General features: G+C 42.5%; 1 protein-coding gene across 2 annotated transcripts in view; it reads right to left on the reverse strand.

Moving 5' to 3' along the window:
• PTPRG (protein tyrosine phosphatase receptor type G) overlaps window positions 1–26,223 on the reverse strand; it is a 387,800-nt gene that overhangs the window by 283,602 nt on the left and 77,975 nt on the right. For both annotated transcript variants that reach the window (XM_064723724.1, XM_064723725.1), the window contains one exon: window positions 17,311–17,415. In XM_064723724.1, coding sequence (XP_064579794.1) covers window positions 17,311–17,415 — 105 coding nt within the window. The remainder of the gene's footprint in view (window positions 1–17,310; window positions 17,416–26,223) is intronic.

The following is a 26,223-nucleotide window of genomic DNA, read 5'->3' on the forward strand; positions in this document are numbered from 1 at the left end:
CAGCACAGTTAACAGCACCAGCATGGGCATCTAATCTCTATATCATGCTAAATATTTTCTTCTTTGAAGTGATAAAAATCCAACTGTCAAGTAGTGCTTGATCTGACCCGGTGCCTGGGGAAAGCTAATCAAAAGTAAGCCTTATAGGTTCCCCTGCTTAAATCCACCCACCCAAATAAGCACAAGTTAGAATTTTTATGAGGTAAAAGAGACTCTGCTGTCACAGCCCAGTGTTAATTGGCACAAAGGTTTGAGAATACCTTCGTTTTACTGAGCTGCTTTGATTTCAAGACTTCTGAGCTGAATTTTCTTGCTCCTTTATAATCCTGTCTTAACTATCACTGAGTTTGAAGTGAGAAAGGAGCTTAGACAGATCTATATCGGTGTTCATTCATGCCAGACTGTTGCATTTTCATCTGAAGCATGGTTTGAAAAAAATTCCAATTTAGGGCAGGAGTAGCAGGGGGAGCACAGGGAATGCTAATCCCCTGTTCAGCTCTTGTGGGAGCAACAGGTGATAATTAGTCATTGGCCATCATGTCAACAACCTCATTTTCTTCTCTTATTGGGAAAAAGAAACCCATAAAAATAATTCTCACTCCTTTCTGCCTCATCTTTGGGTTTGTACAGCTGATGCAATGATTTAGGCAGTGACCTGAGCCCTTTGCAGGAGCACCTCCCAGGACACTCACACCCCAAAGCTGTGGGAAGCAGGCACATTCAAAATTCAGCAGGGAAATAAACCTCAACAATGAAACAAGATGCAGCTTGGGCTCATTTCCATCCCATAGTTTTACTCCACATCAGTTCAAAGGCCTGGATGTCCTGCATTTTCACCAGAGAAAACATTATCATCATCATCAAGCAGCAGCATGGAAGCCACCATGGGGCTCCACCTCTACTGAAAAACAAAACCCAAGATGCAGAAACACACAAAACCCCAAATTATTATCGCACTACAATATGGACAGGAGGAAATGTTGCTGAAAACCAACACATGATTTGCAGATTACTTGGAAAACTGTCAGAGATGGACAAAGCAGCTCACTTCACATGTAGCACTGAGTTTCAAGAGTTATCTTGTTTCTCTCTTCTGCATTTACAGTCTCTTACAGACATTCTACATGATAAAATCCCTTGCAATTAAAAACAAGCTAATGACACTTCACCCAATCCTCACACCTATGACTAATCACTGCAAGATTGAAACCATCTCCAGGACTAAGAACAGGATTTCTGATTTTCATAAAATTACTTCCAGTGGGACTTATATATTATTTTTTTTAAACTCAAAGTATTTGATGAAAGGAATTTAGGAGTTCACACTTCATAGCATTTACCATCTAGCTTTCAGTTAGTTCCACTATTTATGTGCTGAAAGGGATAGATTTTCTTCCTCCTTATTTTATAGAACTGCCTTTACTGACAAAAATAAAAGATCCTCATTCTGCTGGCCTTGCTTATCAAACTACAGCCAAGTGTAATAAGATGGCTGTTTGACCAAGATTTTAACAAGGTATCCTAACACAGTCGTTTTCATAATCTTAAAATCCACTAATAGGTTTCTCCCAATATTTTCACAAAACCTTATTTAAGCCATAAAGCCTTGCAAAGATCACCCACATATTACAACCCACAGTACACAAACTTGAATATTATTTTAAATTTTTCTTTCTAAGTATACATGCAGCTTGCAGTGTCTAGTAAATATTATGTCTTGTCACAGATAACCAGCCATTCAACTAATTGGAGATTTCTATTAAGATTTCTCCCAAATTCCCCCTTCCAGTAGCATTTTTTTAATCCTAATTCATCTCCCTGAAAATGAAGTCCATTTCTTCTGTATTATCAATTTCTGTAGGAGATACTGGTATCATTTTGAACTAAACAAGCAAAGAAAAAGTTTTAAGTCTGCAGAATTTATTTATACTGCAAGTTCTTGAAATTGCCTTCTTAAGCCATTGAAGACAAAACTCTCAATCTATTTTAATGCTGTGGAATATATATTCCTCTTTTCCATCAGTTGGCTTTGCTGTAAGATACATACTCAGTAAAAAAAGCCAACAGGAATGACTAAATATGAGGAGAGAAACTGACTATCAAAGGAGGAATTTCATTTAAATTAATTGATAACGTATTTCCTAGATATATATAAAAAGAAAAGGTATTTAGTTCTTAATCAGAGCAAACACAGAAAACCTCATGCCACATTCACATAGGTTTGTTCATGTCCCCTGTGCCCCAAGAGACAATATGAGCACACAACCAACCCAATGTGCCTCTGCTGGCTCTGTCTGTGGCTTCCATCCACTGCAGCAATTCCACATTATACCTATATCAACCCCATCAACACTGATCAATCTAACAGCAGCCTTCTCCTGAATCCAACCTTCACTATTTTAAAGATAACAGTTATCTCATGAATCAAAATCCTTGTCTGGAGGTCTGCATGTAGTAAAATTCCCCTTACGGAAGTTGCCTGCGGGAAGTGCTTTTTCCTTTATCTCTCCTTTTTCTCAGAGAAGATGGACCCAGTTTCTGGCAGTTCAACTTCTCTGCCATTGAAGTCTACAGCCTTAACAGCTTCATACAAACCATGTGGAGTTTCAGCTCAGGGGTCTGGGTTTTTGCCCACCTCCAGGTAGAGGAGGCAGTGAAATACTCCTAGAGCACATCCTGACGTGGTTGCAGCCCAGCCTCCTGTACAGCAATCTCTAGCAGCACACAGTGGCAGATTGCACAGCTTTAAATCACACCAGGAAGCAGCCAGGACAGGTGGCTGCAAAAATATAGGCTTCCAGGGAGCCAAAACCTGACTTTTAGGAACTGGTTTATTTTAAGAAGCAAGCTTTTCCTGTCAGCCCCTGGGCATGCAGCTTGCTTGAGGAACACCTCTCAGAAGCACTGGCTGGCAGGGTGCACTCCGACTGTTTCCAGCATTTTGGGTTTAAAACCATACAGGAATGGCATTTATATTTTCATTGATTAAAAGTAATTTCCCTTTCATTTAAGAAGACAACTTGTATGCATCAAGATAATGTGATCTGGAGTCTAAAAAAGACAGCAACAGATCCTTTTGTGAAAGCAAGTCCTATGGAGACAGGGCACAATTATCAAAAAGTGCTTGTGGGAGAGACTGGGCAGTCTAAGTGGCTGAAGAGCTCTGTCTTAGCATGGATGTTCAAGGAAGAAAGATGTGTGAAGGCAAGAAAATTGAGGAGTGATGAGAAGAGATAATGAGACCAATGAGATAATCACCTCCAGCTTCAGCTGCACTGACCTGGTCTGAAGAGAAGCAGAAAGCAGAGCTGCCACAGCTGGGAAACACAAGTGACTCCCACAAACACTGTTTTTATTCTTCCAGATTTGGCAGAAAATGCCTCTTTTACCAAGTGCAAGAGTCTGAATGGCTGCTCCCTGCTCCACAGCATCACTGCTCCCCAGTGTGGGTAAATTCTGCCAGCAGCACATTATCATAGGGTTTATTCAGGCAAATTCTCCACCAGCAAGAGGTCACAGAAGTCACAGTCCCACAGAAATGATACAAGGCTGTGTCCATACATGGCCATTGGCACGAGGGGGTGGATTTGCTGTCCCCAGCCAAGCCGGAGGATGTTGATAAGGGTACAAGGCTTTTCCAGGGACAATAGGAGATAGTTATTTTTATTTTCTAAAGGCTTCAACTATACAAAACAAAGAGTGATTTAACAAACACAGCAGGTTTCTAAGAGCCAAGCAGTGCCCCCAAAATGCTTTTAGATAAAGGTATTAAAGTTCAGTGACTTGCAAAATATGGATAGATTATTTAACCTGCGCTTCTACAGTGGAGCTACAAAATACTTTTCAGCTTAAAATTGAAAACATATAAAACCAACAAGCACACCCCAAAGATATTGAAACATCTTAGTAAAAAAGCTGAGACAGTTGTGAATGGCAAAAGCATCCTGCCTTGCCTGCAGAACCACCCCAAGTCTTCCACTTACATAGACCCAACACTCACAGGCAGGCAGCACCCTCCTGCACTGCGAGAATAACCTGCCCCAGAGAGCTGGAGCCTTCCAGTCAGAGAATAACACACCTGCACCTCAGACAGGTGTGCTGTACTGCCACACACAGAGTGGGCTGTGTCTCAAAAGGGATGAAGCACATCTACAAACCTTGGTTTGGATCCCAGTCTCTGCTTTCTGAGCCTCCTGGATGGCTCAGGACAGACAATGGTTTTCTTTTCTTCCTTACAGTGATGGAGGGAGCAATAACCTCTGGCCTTACAAAGGTGCTACAAATAAGGACATCTTGGACATTCCCTCAATGAAAAGAATGTTAAACATAACAAGCCACTGTCAGCTCAGTGTGATTTTTATGGACCAGACCCTACTTCAAAACTCAATGGTAAGAAACAAGAGTTTTTTTCTAGTGAAAAAGCAGACTGGAAACAGAAGTAATGGATGCACTAAAGATCTTTAAAACAGCATTATTGCAGTGTTCTGGGTTAATCAGGCCCATACGGTTTGGTACAAAATTAATCATCTACAACTGAAGTAATAAAGTCGCACTTGGAGGCCGCATCTCTGCTTGGCACGGGCCCAGGAATGCACACCATGGCAGACTGCTGAAAAACCATGGGGAAGGAACAGAAATAGTCCTCTTCCCTACCCAAGTGCCTCAGGCGTTCTCTCCATCACACCAAACAAGGAGGGTCAACATCTCCCATCAGAATTGCCCTGGATTTACTGCAGGTACAGCACAGACCCCTGTGCTCCTTCAGTCTTGTGGCAGCTAAGAGTTTCATTACAATAATATATATACTACTGATAATAATATATCCATTTTTCACTACAATTAGCTTTATTTGCTCTAAATTCTTGTTCCCCAAAGAGACATTAGATACTAAAACACATGACTGGCCTAAAATAAATGGTTAACTCTAAATGACTGGATAATTTTCTCGTTGACAGTGAAACAGATGCAAACTACATAAAGTTAAACAGTAATGACTCTTCTGTAAAACTTCTAGCAGATGAATATAGATGCTGTTAATTGCTATTAATTCCAGCTCAGTTTTAATTTGTGGCATAGGCAGTTGCAGTTCTTTTCACCAAAAGTGCATCAAACTCAAGACATGCTCTGTTTCCTATTAACGTCATCTCTGGCAGAGCTGGGGGCACACACAGACTGGAGGCATCTGTTCCACACTGAACAGGGCACAGAGTGGTCCTCCCTTCAGGAGCCAGGGCACAGGGCTAGGCTGCTGAGGGAGAAAAAACAGGTTTTGATCTCACTGTGCCTCTTATCCCCTTTCAGCTCCACTGAGGATGCTGGAACACCTTTATTTTGCCTGTTGGGAATGTCAGGAGGACAAGATTGCTCTCAGATTTTCATACTGGTAACAAAATATTTGGAAGCAGAGGGGAGAGTATTCATGCCTTTTTCTTTTCTTCTTCTCATCATGAGCAGGACTAGACACAGGCTGGTCCCAGCTCTACACAGTAATTTAAAATCAATATAATCACAGTGAACTTTGTCACCTCTGCTTCAGCTGAGTAGGTTTTTCATTTGGGTCTCTTGCCATTTTTCTCCTGAAAATAAGTTCTTCAGTTTCTAGTCTGCCTTGAAATGAAATAAAGCCACCCTTGGCTTCAACACAGCACGTGAGCAGTCTCTCAAGACATGCAAGACACAGAGCAAACTTCCATCAACTGCACATTGCTACATTCAAACACAATGATTCCCATTAAATATTTAGGACTCAAATATTTATATCCAGTCAATTACATTGAACATTACTTATTCTCCAGGGAATTCTTGCTCTCCCTCAGCACAGGAGAGAGGACCAAAGTGCATCTCCTGTACTTAATAATAACACTGTAACAACTATAAAGAAAATAATTCCCATTAGATGCAAACACATTGGAAGCAAATATACATGGTTAGTATAAAAGAAAACAGCAAGATCTTTTTGGGAGCCACTAGTAACAAGTTCTCATCACTGCCCTGAGAAGCTTAAAGCATCAGCTCCAAGAGAGAGTAAAATGTGTGTGTGTGAGGGGAGGGAAAGGTCAACGATGTAGGAGACATTTTCCACAGCTGTACCTTCAGAGCAATGCCCCAGGAATGGATCAGTCATCAGGACCCAAACTTCCCACCAGCAGACCAGTGCTAAAGGTCCTACTGGGGGAAGATTTACAGCTCCCATTTTGTACCAGAGAAATCACCAGCTAGACTTTCCTAATCGTGTTATCATGCTCAGTAATTCATACAGCTCTCCCACAGCAAAACCTTTTTATTACAGAATTTCAAAAACCAATACTTGAATTTTAAACTTTAATATGAACTTACATTTTAAAACATTAAATTATCCAGTGAAGCGGACGTGAATGTGAAAAAAGGCCATTTCCTCCATCATTTCATTAAATTTGAAAGTACTTATTTATTTTAATAAGTAGAGATGTCCATATGCCAGGAAATTAACATCAAAGAATGTTAAATATGCCCAGTATCACTTAAAAGCCTATGGAGCATTATGCATTTTCAGAAATAGCATAACTCAGCAAAACTACTTTCCCAGCAGTTACTTTTTATTACAGTTTCCAATAGTACTTTGGGGGGAAAAGCTGAAAATGTTTACCATACTGTTCATACTGAAATCATAAGCTGCAATGCTGAATGATGAGCTCAGGTGCCACACCACAACACCTTCCCTCATTTAAGGTCTTCTGCTAATGCCAAACAGATGGTTGCCTACAAATCCCTCTTCCAAGGGCTCCTGTGCAGACCTCCTCCATTGGCACGTCTGATCAGGGCATCAAATGGAAAGGCTGCACTTGGACTTTTTCCTTTGAACAGTTATACTTCACTTAGCACAACAGGGTAGAATTATGACTAATATTTTGATCACTTGAACCACCCAGACATTTTTCAGCCTTCAGAACCCATCTGCCACACTCACAGGGGTCTCCTCACAGAAGTACAACTTTACTGGCTCGTGTTCTGAAAAGCTTCTTGGGAGCACTGGCCATTTTGAATAGGGGCCCATCATGGATTAGCCTAATTTCCTAAAGAAATAGGCTTATGTGTTTGAGCCTTCTACTGCATCTGGGCTACCAACTCTCCACAAACTCTCAAATTTGCTGGGTAACTCTGACCCAAACTGAGGGGCGACCTTACAGATACAGCACAGCCACTGGTTTAGTGATGCACACGCATCAGCACAGGGAACAGTGGCACACAGCACAACTGGAGGCCATGAAATAAGCTCAGAGCTTCTTAGGCACTGGAGACTTTTCACAGGAATATGAAGCACTAAACTGCACACAAAGCTGCACAGCTCTGGTGTTTTAGCAGGGAAAAGGAAGCTCTTAGTGCCTTCTCCAGCTCATAGTCTTCCCCTCACTGCACTCTGCTTCAGCCATCGATGCATTGAACACCAAGCCACCTCTCAGATGACTTGCACAAATTTAAGGTCGAGGTAATTTTTCTGTGTTTGCACTGAGAGCAATTATGTCCCTCAGGCATCTGGGGAGCCCTTGTGCAACATAAGCAGCAACATAAGCAGTAACTGAGCTACGTGCACTGAGCCCTTCCCTACAAAAGTCACATCCAATTCTCTGCAAACACCTTCACAGAGCAGATCCCCCTCCTCAGAGATCAGCATATGCTAATAATGTATCATGAAGATAAGTGGTCTCAATTTCACGTCCCCAGCAACAGAAATATAAATTAAAATATACACGATCTGAAGTGCCACAGAAGCTTCCAAGTTGGAATCTGTCTGAAAAGTTCACGTCACCTCTGGGTAGGAGCAGACTAGCATCTGGCATGTGAAATGAATTTTCATACCCCAAGGGGCCACAGAAGGCTCCAGCAGCAGCCTGAGCTCAGCAGCCTGAGCCACACCACCACAGCTCATGAGGAACAGACAGCATGTAAAACTGAACACGAAGTGATCTCAACTCTCCGTGACTTCACTGCTGTGCTACCTCTGGGTAAACCTTATTTCTGTACTTGGGCAATGCGTTCACACAAACACAAAGCCAATCACACCACTTTCTCTTCTTCATTCTGAGCCCATCCATTTAGTGCTTTGTTTGTCCAGGAGCTTGACACACAGGATGGGCCCCAGGGCTCAAGGACCAGATGATGTGAAATACAGCAGAGGGGCCCTGGGAGGTCCAACCCAGCACAGAGCAAAAGCAAATGATCAGCATTTAAGGGACTTTTGTCACCTCAGCTCTAGCTCTGAGCCTATTATGGGGAGCTGGGACACATAGGAAACATTTGTTTCACTATTCCTCATAAGGAAAGCAACAGAAACTGTCGTCACATGCCAACACTCATCACCTTCAGGCATTCAGCTGCAGGGACGGTTCCTCTTTTGTTCATTTCTGGCGAAATTTATGCACCAAGACAGCTCAGAAAACCTCTCAAGAGAGTCAGAAATCAAGAACCCCACGTGGAACAGCTCCTCCTCCACTTTCCTCCAGCAGCACACCTTAGATGTTGACCTGAATGCTTTAATTTACATCAAGCTAAAAAAAGCAGCGTGGGCCAGCATCAGAGAGCTCAGTGCAGGCACACTGGGGTGATGGGACGTGGCACCCAGCCTGCCTGTGCCCTCCTGGTCCCCACAGCTGAGCTCTCAGCAGCTGTGCACGTGCCTGCAAGGCTGGAACCCTCCAGAAAAACATGGAATGAGACAACATTCACAGAGATGCAGGGGAGAGGGTTCACTTCAGCCATGGCCAGAGCAGACTGGTTTAAGTTAAACTTGACAAGTACTGCTGGAAGAAAACAGGCAGGATGGAGATGGAGGAAGATGGAAAGTCTAATACTCAGGGCAGCAAAGACTCCTCTGGTGATAGAGTTACTGCTGGCCAAGGCTTGGATATTTTTAAAGGATTTGTGTTTTTCAAATGTTTATCACCCTTCTTTGCAACCACAAGGGCTCCATGAGTACGCAATACCCACCAGCCCTTACTACGGCAGGTCAAGTGCCAATCTTTGTATCTCTGCAACAGGGACAAAGGGTTCCTAATGCTTCACAAATGAAACCACTCATCCCATTAATTAGCCTGAAAATATTATCATCCCACAGTCCCACTCCTCTCACAACTGGGCAGGGTAAAGAGACAGGAATGGGTGGGAACACACACTTATGAAACATTAATTCAGGGTTCAGTTGAATTAAACCCACTTGCTTTCCCGGCTTTACAAAAACAGCAGCTTGATACTCAGGTTCTCAGTGAGGCTTGACATTATTTTTACACTGCAGAGCAACATACCTCTTCAATAAATCATTCCAGTGCCAATAGCCTCCCTTAGATAGAAAGGCTACAGAGATGACCCTTAAAAGTTCAGAGGAGAGTTGAAAACATTTCCAGAAAATCACTCAAGTGCTGCTTAAGGATGTAATTTATATGCACAGCTCTGCACTCCATTGCAGGATTTCATATTTATTTAATTTGACAAGTTAAAAGTGTGCCCATCCAACTCTTTGGGCACATACACTCTTTAAAAAAAAAACTTTGTAACTTAAAGCCAAATGTTCTGAGTATTGAATAGGAAAAGAATGTGATCTTCCTCAAACCCACTGGAAAAAACTGAAAGTACCAAACAGACTAAGAGCTTCAACAAAGCACGAGCACAGGGAGAAATTGAGTTTGGTGATGAAGGAAGAATTAAGCTCCATAGCTGATCACCTCCAGAAGACCTTCTGTTAGCTGAGGAGCTTCACAGCAGCTGTGCTACCAACACGGTCCCCCCAAAGGAGGCAATCTCCCAGGCAACCAAGGTGTCTCCAATCAGTTTCTGATAAGGTGGGATGTGTGGCCTCAGAGACAGAGCACAGCCCTGGGACTGGCACTGAACTTCCCTCTCTGCTGTCGATGCATGCAGGAGTCACTCACTCTGCCCTGTCCCTCAGGCCCCACCTCAAACACCTCCAGCTCAGAGCCCCTGTAAGAACCAGAGCTCCTGCAGCTGCTAAACACTCGTTCTGCACTCCCACAGGATCTGCACGGTGTTCCTCCTTTCTGCAGCACACATGGGCCTTGTGACACCGAATGAACACCTGGCACCTGTATCCCATGCCCAGCCCTGCCCAGGCTGCCCAGCCCTGCCCCTCTCCCTCCTCCCTGAAGGGAGCCCAGCGTGGCTGATCCGCTCCTGCTGCAGGCAGGATCACAATGGTTAAAAACCCTAAATCTCCACATTCTGCAAGATGGAGATATTTTTTAGGAAAGGGGAGAGATGGGGCAATTCCTGGGGCAGGGGTACTGAAGAAAAGATTATCTTCTGAGCAGTGACTGGAAAGACAGAAAGAAGCCATCTGACATAACAGAAGTAATGGAAATAATTCTACATCTACTGCATAAACTGCAGTACTGGCCTGGCTCAGCCATTTCATACAAAGACTCTGCTTATATCCTGCAACTAGAATTCTCATTCATTCGTTGATTATTTCATGCTTGGACTATTGCAATAATGTTTGTGCCAAGCTACTTTTTTTTTTTTTTTAACCACACACTACAAGGCTATTCAGAGCTTCCGTGCTTGCTTTGTTTCTCACTGAAGGATCCTTGCTGTTCACATACTTTTTTCCTCCCTGTTATTCTCCTATATGTGTTCAGTTACATATGAAATCAAGATTGGAAGTGCAATATATCACTGCAATAATTCAAGGACCTCAAAAACAGCGGACTCAAACTTTCTGAGTATTCTCCAGTCCATTTGCTGAGTCTGTATCACAGCTGCTACCCAAACAATCCATCTTTCTTTTGCCTACTTAAAATATATGCATTTCATGTGCTCTTATGTCTAAAGAACTTGAAATATTTTGTCCTGTTACTTATTTCAGTGCCTAGAGATCAACTAAATTGACAACTTTTTTGCTACACTTTAGCACATTCTCAGTCTTTTGAAACAGTGCACTGGTTGTTGTAATTCCAGAGGTTTTCCACAAATGTCCCAGTGTTCACATTGAAAGAAAATGCAACAAAAAGCACAGTACATTTAAAGAAGTGAGAGGTCTCCCCTCCCCAGCTAAAGCAGCTCTTTGTGCTCCCTCATGTGAGGGGAGGTCACCACAGTTGGGATTGCAGCAGTGCAAAGTAAAAATGCTTGTGATGCACTGCTGGAACAACTGTATCTGAGGCTCTGAAGATTTCATCTAGCATCTGTTTCTGTTATTTGATACCTCTGGACTGTGCTAGGGAAAATCATTCATGAAGGAGTGAAAGTTGAGGGGACTGGTTTCTTGCTCATCTCCTATTTCAGCCTCTCAAAGCTGTTCGTCTACCATGGCCTATCTGGTAAGAAACAGTAAAGAAAAAATTCCCAACACTCAAAAATCAGAGATTTGCTTTAATGCACTTAAGCATGAAAACCAATCAAATTCTAGTGAGAACCTTGCCAAAAAAATTAGAAACAAGGGGATTTCACCATATCTGCATCCAACTTTTAAAAATCCAGCCAAGCATTTCTATATAGACTGGATATACCAGGATTGACTATGACAGCACTTGGAATAAACTGTTAGCATGGCACACAAGAAAAGGTGGCAAGAGAGAGTAAACAGTATTAATGGTATTCAATAATGAAATCGTGTCTGTGTCTAAGTAGAAACTAAATTACTATCTGAGGTTTCCTTAGCAGATTATTTAGAAACTTGCCAATAGACAAACAAAGCAAATGACAAGACTCTCAATCAGGGCTGTGTTCCCCAGCAGTATGGCTCAGTAAAAATGATAGAGACTGCTTGGGCTGCTCCTGGCAAGGCTGGCTCACCTCAGGGAACTGCTGATGGTAAATACTCGAAACAAGCTGATTGTGAGCTCCTGATTCTAGCTGTGGTTAGGAGGACATATCCTGTTTTCTGGGAAAGGATTGAAGAAATGAGGCGTCACATTCTCAGAACAGAAACACAAGATAGTATTTGGTACTGGTTCCTTCACAGGGGCAGGATAGCTAAGGAAATATAAAAGGAACCCTCCTTGACATGCTCTGGGTATGGGCACATTTAGATGCAGATTCTGCAGGCACAGATGTGCCTCGTGCACATCTGTACAATGTCATGGACATGAAGCCTCATGAACCAGAAACATCAGAATACAAACAATCAAAATATACAGATGGCAATTCCTGTTTATTTGGGAAAACACACTGCAGTTGCTTTAGCTGAGCACGTTCAAAATGAGGGTTCATGCTCAGACAGTAGCAGCCAACTCTCCAGCTATAGTTTGCTGTGCTCCCCCCATGAAAGAGTGTAGCGTTGATTTCTGGAACAACTGTTCCCCTAACAAGATGCATATGGAAACGAATGCCTTGCAGCTGGTTCCAGCAGGGTTCACTGAAGACTACTATTCATCTCTGATGAGTGCAGATAAAAATATTCAAAGCACACTTTACTGATCAGATATTAATGAGAATGTTTTTCCTACTTCTCTCAGCTTAGCTCCTCTTTAAAAAGTCAGCTCAAAAGAGTGAGAACGCAAGAGAGCCAGAACCTCCCCATTTTGACTATCCTGCATTTAAGGGAGATGAGTACTTTCACAGAGGAATGATAACTGAACACATGGTGTGCCAGAGTTTTGGTCAATACCAAGATTTATTATTCTGAGGGACTGAAGGAGTGAAATACTGACCACAGCAAATAGCCCATTAGTTACCTCTCAGTTCAATAAGTCTTGATGCTTTCCTTACTATGTGCTGATTATTTCCTGTCCAATTCACATTAGCAGCTTATTTAATGAGAACAGTCTAAGCAAAGAGAGAAATTCACACATTTACAAAGGATATGGCCAAGTTACATTCCATCACAGTTAACACCATTTGCTGTTCTTTCAGGAAATAACCATTACCCATCATTCCTGCTTTAATGCCAGCAATTGCTTTTGAGAAGAACACTCAATTCTTACATTCACCACCGGTTATATTTTAAATAATAGCATCTTAAAGGACAGCAATAAGTGCCTAAGTGTTGTAGGACAAAGTATTCACACACTGATAGTGTCCACTAGCTTGACAGCATGGCCAAAGTTCCTGTTCTTAATGGACACCTTTCCCCACTCTCAGGGTCATCTCTACTCCTGTAAAGCCCATTTTTCTTCTATTAACTTCTCCTAATGTTCACAGCAGCTGCACAGAATCTTGGAGAGAAAGAATTCAACATTTTAGACAGAAAAAACATCAGTAAGGACATGCACAAATAACAGAAGCATCCTAAGTGGTGAAAATAATTTCACATAGAATAGGAGAGACTAAAGGTACAAAGAGGAAAGAGATGCCTTGAATGCACTAAGATTAAAGGAAAAAAACAACTGTATGAGCTTTTTACACAGGATTCTTTTTACAAAGCCACACTTAGATAAACATCTAAAAAGAACACATCTACATCCTCAGCCAACCTCTGTTTTTTTGTTCTCTGAGAAGCCCAAATGGTTTTGATTACTCAGAAGATTATTTCTTGAATGAGTCAGCTCACAACACTGAGGCTGATGAGCAGAACAGTGATCAAGGGAGGAGGGCACGCCAGCCCTACCAGTGCCAGCACCCAGCACAGCTGGGGAACTCCAGTGACAGAAGGAACATCATCTACAGCATCCTGCCCCAGAACAGGGCAGACCCACCCCATCCCATTCATCGCAAAAATTAACACTGGGAATAATTAGATATCATGTCTTTTATCTGAAGACTCAAAAAGGAGTTTGCTGATTTGGGTAAGCCCCTTCCTACTTCTGGTTTTCCACAATTTCATGCAATGACTGTCACATCAATTTTGCACAACAGCTTTTCAAAAGAACAGGTATGAGTAGACACAGGTCCTCCAGGACTACCATCACTTAGGGTACAACCATCTCCATCAGCATCTCACACTGTAATTTCCTCCTAAGGCCCTGACCCTGAAGCTACCCATTTTTTGGGCTACTGCAAGGCAAACTAGGGTTTGCTCAGATTGCCAGCAAAGTGTTCTGAGCACTGACAGATGCAATGCTTGACACTCAGAGGCATCTTTAAAGGTCTGGAATATTATGCTCTGTGAAGAAGCATACATTACACAAGGGAGGGTCAGTCAGAAAGCCCTGGATCTAGCAGATGTTCCAGCAGCATATTTCTGTGGGTGTTTGTTTCAAGTATTGTTTTGGTTTTTTGTTTAAAAAACCATTTACGTATTTACAAAAATATGTCCACACTGATGAAAAAGCACCTGAACTGTTACTAACTGTCACTATGATAGGTGCTAGAAACAGACTGAGTTCTGTGGCAAGTATAAAAATGTGCTAAAAATAATTTCAAACCTGTCCATTCAGTGGTCAGCCTAACAGAAAAGATGAGTTGGAAAAGCAAAGACTGCAGTGAAACACATTCAGGATCCACACCTGCTCCTTGTGACTGTGCTGTGCCTATCCCAGATTTCTGCTGCACTACAAGTAATGTGGCCAGTCCCAGTTTAAGAAGTCTTGGACAAACTCTAAGACACAATCATGTCAAAACTTACAATAATACCCTAAATAACACAATAAATACTTTGACAAAACATACATAAATACACATGCACAGAGAATTCCCCCTAGAAATGTCATTTGAGCTTCTTAAAAACCCTAAAAAGAACATCTAGGAGATGTCAGTTCTCTGTTCAGTTTTGCTGTTCCTATTTAAAGACAAGCTAGTCTTCTGTTTTCAGCGTTTGCTCACTTCTGAATTTGGTTTAAAGAGCTGCTAGCAGAGACTTAATGAAGTTTCTTGTAAAGGGCTGATTGTGTTTCCTGCTGTCTTTTTGACAGAACCCATTCAAAATGGGCCTTCTTCATTTAATTATCTAGTCTTTACTTTTGCAAGTTTTATTTCTGAACTAGAATAAATGTTATAGACAGAATTGTGTCTGCAGACAGGGTTATTTTACAAGGCTTAAAATCCTTTCCAGCCAGTGAAAGGAGAAGTGTGGTGCAGCTCTGTGCACAAGGCACTGGAGCTCACATCCATAGGCACCTTTAGGGATGTGGGTACCTCATACAAATGTTACAGGTCTGAGGGTTGTTCAACACCTGATCAATGAATGAAGTTTCTCCTCTCAATTCTTGTGCCTGAGAGGATCAATATGACCAGGCAGCACAGGGCAATGCTATAGATCACTCATAAAACTGGAAAATTCCTGATTTTCAGAGCTTACACCAGCTCCTACACCATTCACCCTCCACAAGAGCTGAGAGCAGCAGAAGGGTTTCCTACAGGCTACAGAGGAAATAATCTAAAGCACAGTGTAGGACAGATACATCCTGTGGAAGATGGATATTTGAGGGCTCTCTGCAACACGGCTGTGCCCTTTTCCCACCCCCAAACAGGAAAACCACAACTGGCCTCCTGCTTTTGGACTCTCCACCCCCAACTCAGGATTTAGTAGAGAAATTTTAAGCCCAAAAGTACAAAAGCTCTGCAAACAGGCAGGCACAGCCATAAAAAGAGAGAGACCTATGCTGCTGTAAATCAGTTCCACTCAACTGAAATCAATATAAAGCCACAGCTCAGCTCAACACACATGGTGTGTGCTGGCGCTCAGCAGCAGCTGCCACTGGTGGCTGTCAGGGGCTGTCCTGGTCTTGTTCACTCCCTTTGGCAAAGTCCCTTAGAAGAAACCCCAGCCTCACCAGCAGAGCCTCAGCCCAGCAGAGCCTCCTTCCCTGCCCATAATTGCTGGGGCTGGGCCAGCAGCTGTTGTACAAATAATGGGAGGGGAGCTGGCCTGACCGTCTGAGGAGAGGGAAGGGAAGCAGCCTACCCGATAATGCCTGTGAAAGAGCTTGGAAACCACTGGCACGGGCTGATTGCTTACTGCAGAGTGAAGCTTCCCCTCTCTGTAGGCTCATTTGATGCAAACTTCCTAGGCATGTCCAAAACCTACCCACAGGACACACTTCAGTACATGGAGTGCTCAGCCAAGCCCTGCTCAGGGTTCCAGGGAAATATTCTGGGGAATGAGGAAGCAAGGAGAAAGAAACAGATAACGTGATCACCCTCCTCACTGTGCTCAGCTAGGAACAAACATCTGTCTGCTATCTGGGCTCTGCCACCCACCATTTATTCCCACTTTCAACCTAAACACAGAAGCTCAGCATTTTCATAACCTCTGGTCCCCTCATTGAGCAAATATGAACAGAATGGCATCAGATAGGAGAGGCTGAGCTGGCTGAAAATCAAGACTGGTCATTTGTCCTACATTACTGAAATGTTTAGATTTATTTTAGTTGCCTGACCCCATTTGCAAATGAGATAGATTGTATTTTGACATCTAATAGAGATAACTTGTGTATATTGATGGAAAAAACCTCTACACTTACCTATAATCATTCATTCACAATGAAATAAATGGTCTGGATAAAAGAGGGGTGTTGGCAGTCAAAAAGTAACAGTTGCATACTTATATCAGCATTCAGACTTCTTACAAAGTAATATTTTTCCTTCAGCTAAAACTGGCCCTGCACAACAACCCTCTTGGACAAGCAACAAATATCTGAAACATATCAGATCTTCCAGAAAAGCACGCACAAGTTCAATATAATGCTTGAAATCTTCATAAAAAAGTTTTAGATATTGGATATATTCCACAGAGTCAACATAGCTATTAACACCATTTCTAGAACATAGCAACCAGCAAACCATTCAGCCAGCACATCATTCTGAAGTGTATTTTTATATGTGGTATTTCAAAATTGTGCAGGTACATGAGCTGTTCCATAAGACTTTATGAAAGCAGTGGGACAAACAATAAAATACCCTTCCAGTATCCTATCTTTTCAGCACCACACATCCTGCCTTGATGCACTGACAAGTCTCATTGTTGTCATTATACACTACCACAAAAACACATGCACAGAAACAATTAATTGTAAAAATTGCGTTGTTTTTTTGGCTTGGTTGTTTTTTTACTCTAGAAATACATATATATATATACACACATATATACACGGACACTTACAGTCTTCCTAAAAGGCACAAAATAGTAAGCAAATGGTGAGCTTGGGAATGTACTGATTAGACCAGAAGAGCAAAGAAAAGTTTGGGAGTATGCCTGACCAAGGGTACGTCAAGAAATAAAAACAAGATTGAAAGAATGAGGAGAATAATAAGGCAAATCCTGCAGGTAAATGGCAGAAATGCAAGAAAGGCAGGCATGTGTACAGGGGGAATTTACAAGGAAGGCAGAAGAAGGAAAATACACTGTAAAGCTAATTTAAACTGAGCACAGTAGTAATAAAACACAAGTAAACAATTTGATTCTGGAGCCATTTCATGTTTTAGTGCTCTGGAGAGGTCACTCACCCGAGTATGCCCAGTAAGGGTCCCCTGAAGCCTTTCTCCTGCGGATCTGCACAGAACTCCCATGCCTGTTCTCATGCAGAGAGCCCACGTAACCTTCAGTCAGAGCTGCAAGGAAAGAAACAGGAATTGTTAAGAAAGTGGTATTGGCTCCCTGGAGTTTGCAGAGTGAAGCTTCAATCTTTGCTGAGCAGAGACTACAAACCAGGGACTGCTTAAAAGAACTGAACAGGCTGAAACCTCCCCCCATCCAAAGGAGAAGCCAGGACTCACTGATGCCATTATTCTGGTCTGGGTGCTTGTGCAACTCCAGTAATTTCCATAAGGAAATTCTGATGTACACAAACAAACAATATGAGCCTTGACCTATGACCAAACTTTCTCTCTTTAGACCCAGAAGTTTACTTTGCCAATAATTACCAAGCTATGTCTGTCAAAACACCCACTGTGCCATACCAATGGCTTACAGCATGAAAGGGAGAGAACAGGAATGGAGAAATCTTTGTAAAACTCCACAAGCTACAAGGTGTTAAATTCAATAAAGCCATAAAAAACCCCCCACATCCCACCCCTACCCACCTACATTCCATCCTAGGACATTTTCTTTTATATTTCCAATAACTTTTATTTTTTCTTTTGTAAAGGAATGAATTGCTTCCATGATGATGTGGGGTATTTGGGCTTTTTATGTGCACATTTGGCTTATTGTTTCTATGCATCTGATTGAACCCAAGTGGAGGTGTGTAAATTCACAAATGTCAGTGGAAAGTCTGTATTAAATTCAACTACACTTTTCAGAGCACCATAATAAATGCACACAAACAAAAACCACCTTAGCTCCATAGACATGGAATGTGATGAACAAGTATACACCAAATGGCTTTATGGAAATTTAAGCCCAACTTCTCCCAAACTGCTTATTTGATCAGTAAGAAACTAGCTGAATAATTCAAATTAAAGCCTCAGAAAACCCCATGAAGCCCTGCTGCCCATATGCAGTCACCAAGTGCTGCATTCCCTTCTATTCCCAAGCCAATTACAGCTGTCCTGGAGAGAAGCCTGGAACAGGACTTCATTGAACATCATGCACCAGTAACTCAGAATTTGCCTTTCTTTCCCTTTGGAAAAGCTCCTGGGAGGCTCTTGCAGCACAGCAGCAGAGAGCCTGCTGTGCCCCAGGTTACCCATGAGTGCTGCCCAGCTCTGGGTACACCCCTCCCTCTGCAGTGAGGATTTCTGCACGTTTTGGAACCCTGAAGTGGTGGGAAAAGTCGTGCAGTTTCAGGAAAGGCAGTACAGGTTTGCCCCTGCCAAATCAGCTCTTGTGCAAGCAAAGGTACTAATTGTGCCATTTGAATGAGTTTTCCAGATTCCTTGGCAACTTTCTAAATGTTAAATTCACCCTAGGCTGCGAACAAGAAACACTGGAACACATCATGCTACCAGGATTTGTAGGCAACACGACCTCACATACTTTGTTTTCCTCTCTAAAAATACTAAATTAAACATCTTACTTCAGTCTTTTTTTTTCTTTTTATTTACTTTTATATGCCTACATGGTTGGGAGTTAACAGGCACTCATTTCAGCAGGAAAGGACGGGTGTGGGATGTGGAGACCCAAACATTCTTGGCAAAAAAACACAAAACTGCACAAAGATAAGAGACCATGAAAAACCCAGGGAAGAGAACAATGAAATAGCCTAGGCAGATGGAAAGGCTATCAGAAAAAAAATGGCCAACCTATTTGCTTAAAAATCATATGTGCTGACAAATACACCTGAAGCCTCTCCTTGTCACAAAATGAAAGACAGGAGCTTTCTCCTGAGTATCCTCTACAGAGAAGGCAAGTAATTATGGGATTTTCCTTGCTGAAAAGGTCTGAACCTTTCAGGCAGGAGGAAGATTGGACACTGCCTCCTCCAAAGAGCAAGGTGCTCCTGCTCAGTGAGCCCTCCTGTGTGCCTTTACATCCAGAGAAAGGCACTGAGCCTAAATAATCTATATTTGCTGAAGGTACAGGGGGTCTGACTCAGTGCAAAACATCTTGGCTTGTAAACACCTCTGAACTTGTAGCTGGAGCTATCAAAAAGCCTCACAGTAACCATGGTATGGCCATGAATCATGCCACTGATTTTCAGTGTCTTCTTGTGCAGAAAATTAAACTATGCAAATCCAAGCCTCTCTGAATGCCTAACTTGAATGTGAAATTGAACATTTGCTTCAGTCAGCATCTTATTCATGTAATTACAAACCTGATATTCTTATAAAAATATGCAGTTTTAGTTTCTGCAGAGATACTTAATAGATTTGTGCACCTATCTGTATTTATAAAAAATGAAGAGACAGACATGCTGTACACAAATTTATTTCCACCATAAAAGATGTTACAAACCAGGAGGGAGCTCAAATACTTTGCAAGAGGACTAGGGCAAGAGACTTGCTGATTGCTAAATAGCTTCTGTAGGGCTGAAAAAGAAACAAACTGAGAAAGAAACATCCTGTTCTAAATAAAATCCTGCACCACTGCTAGATAGCCCAACATTGTTTTCAATAAGAATCCCCTTATAAACATGCATTAATTCAGTAGTCATCAGCAATTTAGATAAGATATACACTTATGGGGTAGTTGCAGAAACTCTGGGAAAAGGATGACAAACTCTGGGAAAAGGATGATAGCTCAGGATCTCTGGCCATGCTGTGAACTGGGAGGGCAATGGTCTGGCTTTTACAAAAATCACGCCACAACATCCCCTTCCCTCCCTCAGTCCACAGTGCAACCAGGCATTTCTTCACAAGGCCACAGAAACACAAGAAAACACAAGTATTGTTGTGCCAGTGAACAAACAGATATTGCTGGCCATATCTCACAGTGGTTAAGTCATCAGAAAGCCAGACTCAATCTCATGGTGCTCCTGTTCTTCAGTGTTAATTGGGGTCAGCGGCTCTCTCATCCTCAAGGGGTCCAAGGTACAGAACAGAGCATACAGTGGCTTTTCAGATAAAAGTCTGGAAGAGCCAAAGCATTCAAATCAAGTTCTTCCAGAAAAGGAAGTGCTTCATACAACAAAACAATCTTATGTTTCAGGTAGAATCACTACTTTTTACAGATTTGGGGGGCAGGTGGGGCTGTACCTTCTGACCAAAACAACCTAACACCAATGAAAAGTTTAATTTTCTGAGAAAATATTTAGGTTTTATAAGCACCAATAACTACAGGATTCCAAAAGTCTTTTTTCAGCTGGGAGACAGTTAACAGCTCCAGAATAGGGAGCAGCCAAGTGGTTTCCTGCTCCACTCCTGCAGAGCTGGATGCTGGAGAAAAGCCAGCAATTAGACAGGCTGCTCTGACAGGGAGCAAACAGGAGAGGCTCCTCTCTTCTGGGAGCCCTGCAAAAGTTGGGAAAGTGGAAATCAGGACAATAGGAGGGGTAGGAACATGCTCCAGGAAGGCTCAACACGGAGCAGCCAAATTAGAGGGGTGGAATAGAGGGACACAGAGCAGGAAGGAGAGATGAAGAGAAGGCACAGCAGAAACCCTTGCCTTGCAAGTTTCCTTTGATCCATCAAGCCAGTGCTGATTGCACAGGGGAAATGAACACCATAATATCTGGTCTGAGGCTTGCAGATACAGGATTAAAAGAGAAAGGGAGAGATTGCACACTCAGATACACAAGTGTGACATTAAACCCTGAGCAGCTCCCCTGGCTGTCAGTGTGTGCTGGGCATAACACCCACAGCCTGGGCAGCTGTGCTGGGCCCTGCCAGGAGGACAGGATCCTTCAAAGCCAACGTGGAGAAATCCCTTACACACCATTTCATGTCACTTTAAGCAGCACTGAATGCTACATGATTTTCCATGATGTGCTAAATGAATCAGCCTGGGCCACAGATCTGCAGACAGCAAAAGCAATGCTGGCTACACTCAGCATCCTGAGCAGCTCTCCAATCACTCTGACTCAACAGATTAACTTTCCAATAAAAATTATTTGATAAGTGCCCTCAAAGGTACGATAAGGTAATTCCTGCCTGAGTACCTTACTGGTATTCATAGCTCACATGAAAACACAAAATTTTATCCCCAATCTACCTTAAATATAAAGCTATTACACTATTCAGAGAGATTATACCCTTGGCATTAGTGTTTAAAAGGTATCAAGCCATCAGCTATGAAAGAAAAACCCTTTAAGATCAATACATTACATCTGAATGGTGAAATCATTAGTTATAATGGTAGATTAACTAGATTGTGTGCCACGCTCACATTCTTTTAAGCTTTCTTTGAAGACAAGGGTTGCACACAAATCTGGTTTTGGATTAAAATCGGACGGACTCAAAGGTACATACATTCCCATGTCATAATCATCCTGACTTGCCACCATGGACTATAGCAGCAGCTGAATCAGTTTTATGCCTAGTCCCTAATGTGCATGAACTTCTTAACTGAGTAGTTCAACACGGAGCTACAAGCCAGCCTTTGGAGACAGAGCCTTGTCTACTGGAGTCTGGAGTAGTGTCACACTATGAGAATACTTCAAGCAGGGAAGTTAAAGAACAGATCTTGTTAGTGTGCAACAAAAAAAGCACTAAATCATAAGGTATTCTAGCAATTAGTGCTGTATCAAATCAATGCCTGCAGAAAAGCAACTTCTCAAAACTAAGAAAACCATTCCTTTCTTCAAGACTGCACAGCATTGCATTTTAAAAAGGCATAAAAGCACAGAGACATTACTTGAAGGGCTTTTATACCATCTCTTAAATGGAGATAAAGAGATGAGTGATCCAAGACACCCATCTGCAAGCCTAAAGCTCCATGCAAGCCTCACCAGCAAAAAGCAGCACCTTTATCTAGGTGCCTTCACTGTGTTTTAATTGGACTGTGCTAAAGAGAAGCAGGTAAGCTGGAGCATTGCAATGCTATGCACTGTAACACACACTCTGCTGAAATGAGTTCAGGCTTCCGGGCAATTTCTTAGAATAAACGTTGCCAAATGAGCCAGAAGGAAAGAAGAAAAGAACGGGAAGGAAAATGATAGATAATAAATTTATAATATTGGGCAATTAAAATATTTTGCACAATTAGTATAAATAATCCTTAAATTCATCTCCCTAGGCTCTTTCATGGTAAAATTCCTAAATACAACTAGGCTATTTGCCTTAAATATTTTACCACCCTTTGACAGCAAATAAATCTAGAAATATTTCAGGCACAGCCAATCCATTTTGATAGTGCATTAGTTTTAAACAGACTTTTCAGACATGGACCTCCATATTTTGCAGATTATTTTATATCTTGCCAAAGAGGGATGGAAGTTGCAACAACATATAGTGGTCAGACAGCATCAACAAATTATATTCTGAATGCAACTTCATCCCTTGATAATGCTGCAGAGATTCCTTCCCATTATCAGATAAAAGCCAGAATCTGTTCTCCTGTGAACATACAGCCAATTTTCACAGCTTTCCATTAATGAAATATGGGAGTTAAAAATGATGAGTTCCTCACAACTTAAGTGAAATAACAGATACCCAGATGCTACATCTGCCAAGAGACATCTGTCCCTTTCCCAGATGACAGTCACCCAGACAGCCCCTTAATTCCTGTGCAATGGAATCCACAGGTCCATTGGTAACACTGACACAGAGACTTTCCACACCATTCATTCATTCTCGATGTCTGATAGATGATGTGGTAACAGCACAAATCCTAAGAACAAGAACATAAATGCAGAGCACAGCAAGCCTCTACAGGAACTAACCAGCAGAATGCAATTTGAAGATGAAAAACAGTCCAAGGAACACGCTGTCAAACTATGGGGATTAAATTAACTGGCAGAATTAAAAGCCCTTATCCCAAACATGAATACAGCAGTCACTAGGTGTGTGCCCCTTGCTAACCTGTCGTGTTCAATGCCATGAGTTAAATGCAGTGCAGTTTTGTAATACTCCAATGTATCAACACAATGCAAAAGTCCCAAAGCAGCAGAGCTGGACAAACAAGGGAAAAGAGATTTGCAGCACAGATTTTTCCTTGTATTAAAAGGGATGGAGTTTAAGGGCAACAAGGGAGTCCCTGATGCCCTGGGCACTCACTGTCCTGTGGTGCCATCAGCCCCTCTCCCCCAGAGCAGGTTCCTCCCAAGGAGAAGCAAACCACACCAGTCTCCTCAGCCAGGAGCTCCCACAGCTCCTGCTCTCAGCCTGCCTGGCTTCATAACCCAGATGAGCAAAGCTCATTAGCAAGACACTGAGGCAACTTCAAGTTGCATTAATGATGCTCCATTAAGGGGACACAGAAAATGAAGCTTGGGAGGCCAGGAAGAGACAGATGCTACTGGATGATTAGAAAGGGCTTGATTTTGCATTTTCATGGCTTGCACTTAGCTGGCATCAGCTGTGCAAGATGTGACATAGCTGGTAAATTTGGACCACTGATGTCAACCAGCATCACCTGCAGCACTTGTGCTCAGAACAAGCAGTCAGCCAGATGACAAACAGTGCCATCAACTTCCACCTCAAGATAAAGCCACACAAATAAACCAACTGCAACATCACCCCTGCCAAGAGGATGGTGCCCTGCAGCACAGCTTCTGCCAGAGAACTTGCAGAATACCCTGAGACTAAGGGTTCTCAGTCTGTGGAACATGAGCTCCCATCTAGCCACGTGTGAGCGACATATAATGAAAAAACAACCAAACAAACCAGTCTGGTATTTTTCCCACTGAATAAAATGCAGAAAAAATAGCCCAGATTCCTCCAAGGAAGGAGGGTCTGCTGTTTATGTCCCACTGCCACAGCTGAAGAAATGAAGTCTGAGCATCCCAGCAACACTCATCCCCCCCAACTCTGGGAACTGCAGACACCTCAAAACCAGCTGTTTGTAAAACCCTTATTCCACTAAACTGTTCCTGACACTTCCCAGAGAATACAGAAATACACTCCTTTTACCTTTAAGACAAAGTTTTCAAACAGTCTGGTACTCTAGGCATCTGAGCTGAGATACCTTAAAGAAGACTAAAGCACATTATATTCTAAAAACTGGAGTCCTTTTAGACACCTCCGATTTTGGTAGTCAGACAGAAAAATAATTGGGAGCACCTGAAAACTCTGTAACCTTGAAAACTCTTGCTCTGCGCATCCTTCACAGTCCCTCAGACTCCTGTTAACCATCATTATCTGCATTTCTTAAAAGGAGGAATCCTCATCCTTGTTCATCTTCTCTCCCCACTGCACTTCACAAAGGTCCTGTCACCTCTGAATTTTATTTGTAGTAATGAGTGATGCAAACACAGAAATAAAACTTCAGAGCAGAGGTTCATATGCAAGGCTGATCTCCACAGGGCAGCTGATGCTCTCTCAGCCAGCACTGACGGAATCACAGCAGGTACTTGGGAGAAAACAGATAAACTCAATTCTCCAGTACCTTAGGTAGCTTGGGCAGAGGGAGCTGAGGCAATGAAAACCCAAATATTGGGGTAAAGTCACTGCTCACACAGCCAGCTCCAGCACCTCTGCACTGTTTCCACAAAGACAAGCTCGAAGCCAAGCTTGAACAAGCTGGAATCCAGTGGCAGCTCAGTAATTTGTGCAGAAGAGATTTGAATCCACGAGCCCAGGCCCTCTGAGAAGGGGCTGCTTTGGTCTTTTCACTCAAGGCATGGTTTATCTGGGAAATGTATAAACCACACACATATAATGGAGTTTGTACTGGATTAACTGCATTAACAATTGCAAAAGGGAGCTTTATTTCACTTCTTCCCTTATTGCAAGTACCCAAACTTGAAGGATTTTGCAACAGAAAATGTGGCTGGAACCACCCATCTCACTCTTATTCTCACATAATCAGGTGCTGCAGCACACAGTGCTAAAAGAGCACCCTCTGAACAGCAAATAAACGTGACCTTAATGGAGTATTTTGCACTTGCAGCGCCTTGCTTAATGCAGAATCAGACCATTATCGTTTCACTAAATCCAGCAGTACTCACAAAAACACACAAACTTATGCAAAATCAGCAGTTCCACCTCTCTGCTCTAGAAATAATTTGCTTCCATCGACTGCCAGCATTTGTGGTAGTACAGCCTTATTACATTTTCAAAATGGATTCCCCCAAGTACATGAAATATCTTGGTACAAAATAATCTTAGATTCATCCAAAGAACCATAGCAAGGACTGTGGAAAACAGACCTGCTTTGTGCATGACTTCTGTCCACCCACTGCCATCTTTCCAGACATATTCCTGCCTCCTTGTTGGCAACCTATAATTTCATTTCTCATCCCATTAAAAGCCCCTTTGGATTCCATCAGTAGAGACACATCCACCTACAAACCAGGGGTTTTTGCTGAACTTTTGCAGAGTCCCCAGAGTCAACTGTTGTTGGGCAAGAACTTCCCCTCTGCATTCCCTGCTCTGTGGGCTCACAGTCCTCACACCAAAGCACCCCCCAAATTCACCATCCTCCTCCACTGTGAAGGAGCAGCACACCCAGCATTCATCCAGCAGAAAATGCAGGGCACAGTGCTGATTTCAGTCCCACTGAGGCTCTTTAAGAAGCCAACAGAGCTGCTCCACTGCATGACATGAGATCAAACATGCCCCACTATCAAGTTTTCACAGAAAGGGGCTCATCATCTAATAAAAATCCCTCCTTCTTTATACAGAATGATTTTTTTAACCTGTGTCCTTTGGCCCATTTAACAATTTATCGACTGTGGGAAATAAAGTGAGGCCACATCAATCTCTTCCTGGTTATTTGGTTCTCAAATTAATGCTGAAGGTGGAAAGCTCAATAAAGAGCTAGTTAAGAAAAGAAAGGAGAAATGCTCTAGAGTCCCACTGTGAGATGTCTCCCTCTGAGTTTGCAGTCAGGTCTGGCCACCTACAGCTGCACAATCTCCTGGGGGAAAGACAGAAGAGCAT

The sequence above is a fragment of the Zonotrichia leucophrys genome, chromosome 12, assembly GCF_028769735.1.
Source record: "Zonotrichia leucophrys gambelii isolate GWCS_2022_RI chromosome 12, RI_Zleu_2.0, whole genome shotgun sequence".
NCBI lineage: Eukaryota > Metazoa > Chordata > Aves > Passeriformes > Passerellidae > Zonotrichia > Zonotrichia leucophrys.